The 2,165-nt window shown below is 36.0% G+C and overlaps 1 protein-coding gene across 1 annotated transcript in view; it reads left to right on the plus strand.

Annotated features, from left to right (window-relative positions):
* The window catches only part of txlnba (taxilin beta a), a gene marked incomplete at its 5' end in the record, with an annotated part of 10,692 nt that overhangs the window by 3,617 nt on the left and 4,910 nt on the right, over window positions 1-2,165 (plus strand). Inside the window, 1 exon segment of the mRNA XM_014017938.1 lies at window positions 530-604. Coding sequence (XP_013873392.1) covers window positions 530-604 — 75 coding nt within the window.

Consider the following 2,165-nt stretch of genomic DNA (forward strand, 5'->3'; position numbering starts at 1 on the left):
ACTAAAGAACTCCAAGTAGATACTAAAGAACTCCAAGTGGATACTAAAGAACTCAGGGTAAAAATTAAAGAATTCCAAGTAAAAAATAAAAAACTCCAAGTAAAAATAAATAACTCCAATTAAACACTAACTAATTCTAAGTGACAACTAAAAAACTCCAAGTAAACACTAAATAACCCCAAGTAAAAACTACAGAACTCCAAGTAAACATTAAATAACTCCAAATAAAAACAAAATAACTCCAAGTAAAAACTAAAGAACTCCAAGTCTTCGTCATAGAGTTCAGTTTTGTATTTAAACCTTTTTGAATGAGTCCTGGACCAGCTTCAGGTTGAGGGGTTCCATGAAGTGAGTTCTGTGAAAAGTGAGGAAGTTAACCTGGAGTTAAAGTGGTTTTAACCTGGTGCAGATGTTTTGACTGTTTTCTTGTTTGTTCTTCAAAGCTGAACTTGAGGCGTGTTGTTTGTGTGACACTTAGCATGACTCAGCGTCTGACTGAGGCACCCTGACTGTGTGTTGTCTCTGTTAGCTGCTCAGGGAGGCTATTGACAAAACAAAGAAATGCTTCGCTATGAAGGAGCAGGAGCTGGCCATGAAGAAGAAGGTAAAGACCCATCTGTAATGCATCTCTGTTCTCTTCTAACCAGTTACTGGTTCAGGCCGCTGAGTGGAAGCTGCAGGCTAAGACACTCAGAGAGCAGGCGACTGTCATGCAGGCACAGGTGAATCCACCCACCTCAGGGACAGGTAGAGCTCACCTGGGAGCACAAACACAACCACAGCTTTCAGAGAAACATTTCACTTCACAGCTAAACTCTGAAAATGATTTCCACAAACACCAGCTGCACGTTTCATACGTTTAAACAAAGCATACCTGATTGATTTGTTTTTCTTCCATGACGTCACTTTTTTATTTTCATCACAACTGACTGACTAACAAAAAGGTTTCATGGTTTTAAAGCTGAGTGCTGCAATAAAAAAAATAACACATTGAATTGGAATTAAAAAAACAGCTAAAATCGAGGAAAAAATACCTAAAACTGGGGTAAAAAAGATAATACTGAAATAAAAACAGCTAAAACTGGAAAGAAAACAGCAAAAACTTAGGAAAAATGAGCTAAAACTGTGATAAAACAGCAAAAACAAAGATAAAATAGTTAAAATGGGATTAAACAGCTTAAACTGAAATGAAGACAGCTTAAACCTGAGTGACAACAATTAAAACTGGGATAACAGCACAAAAATGAATTACAAACGGCTTAAATTGGGATGAAAACAGCTAAAACTAACAAAACAGGTTAAACTGGGGGGAAAAACTATAAAACTGGGATGAAACAACTAAACATAAATATAAGAATTACACCTGGGATAGAACAGCTAAAACAGTGGGAAAAAAACAGCTAAAACTGAAATAAAAACAGCTAAAACTGGAATAAAATATCTAAAACTTGAAAAACAGCTTAAGCTGGGATGAAAACAACTAAATATAAAACATGGATTTATTTATTTATTTAATGTTATTTAACCAGGCAAGTCCCGCTGAGATCTCAGATCTCTTGTTTAAGGGCGGTCTGGGCCTGAAGGCGACCTACTGTACATGTTTTTAGTGGTGGAGGAAACCGGAGTACCTGGAGAAAATAAACGCAAGCATGAGGAGAACATGCAAACTCCACACAGAAAGACCCCAAGGTCCAAACCGGGGATCGAACCCAGGACCTTCTTGCTGTGAGGTGTCGGTGTTAACCACTGAGTCGTCGTGCCGCCAAATACAAAACAGCCTAAACTGGACTGAAAACAGCTAAAAGTATGATGAAACAGCTGAACTGGAATAGAAGAGCTTAAACTGAAACAGAAACAGCTTAAATTCTGATTAAAAAAAAGACAATTCAAATTGAAATAGAAATGGCTTAAACCGATCAAAAAGGCTAAAACTGAAATAAAAGGTGGCTTAAACTAAATTTAAAACAGCTAAGATTGAAATAAAATGAGTTTAACTGACTCAAAAACAGCTCAAACTAAAAATTTGTCACCTACTTTCTTTTTTAAAGAACATCAAGAAGTTTCCTAACCTTAAGTAGATTTTTTTACATTTAATAAAATTAACCAAGTAGTTTAAGCAGATTTTGTAACTGTGGATTTTCAAACTCTGAGTACATTTTTTTTAC

The sequence above is a fragment of the Austrofundulus limnaeus genome, unplaced genomic scaffold, assembly GCF_001266775.1.
Source record: "Austrofundulus limnaeus strain Quisiro unplaced genomic scaffold, Austrofundulus_limnaeus-1.0 Scaffold179, whole genome shotgun sequence".
In the NCBI taxonomy this organism is placed as follows: Eukaryota; Metazoa; Chordata; class Actinopteri; order Cyprinodontiformes; family Rivulidae; genus Austrofundulus; species Austrofundulus limnaeus.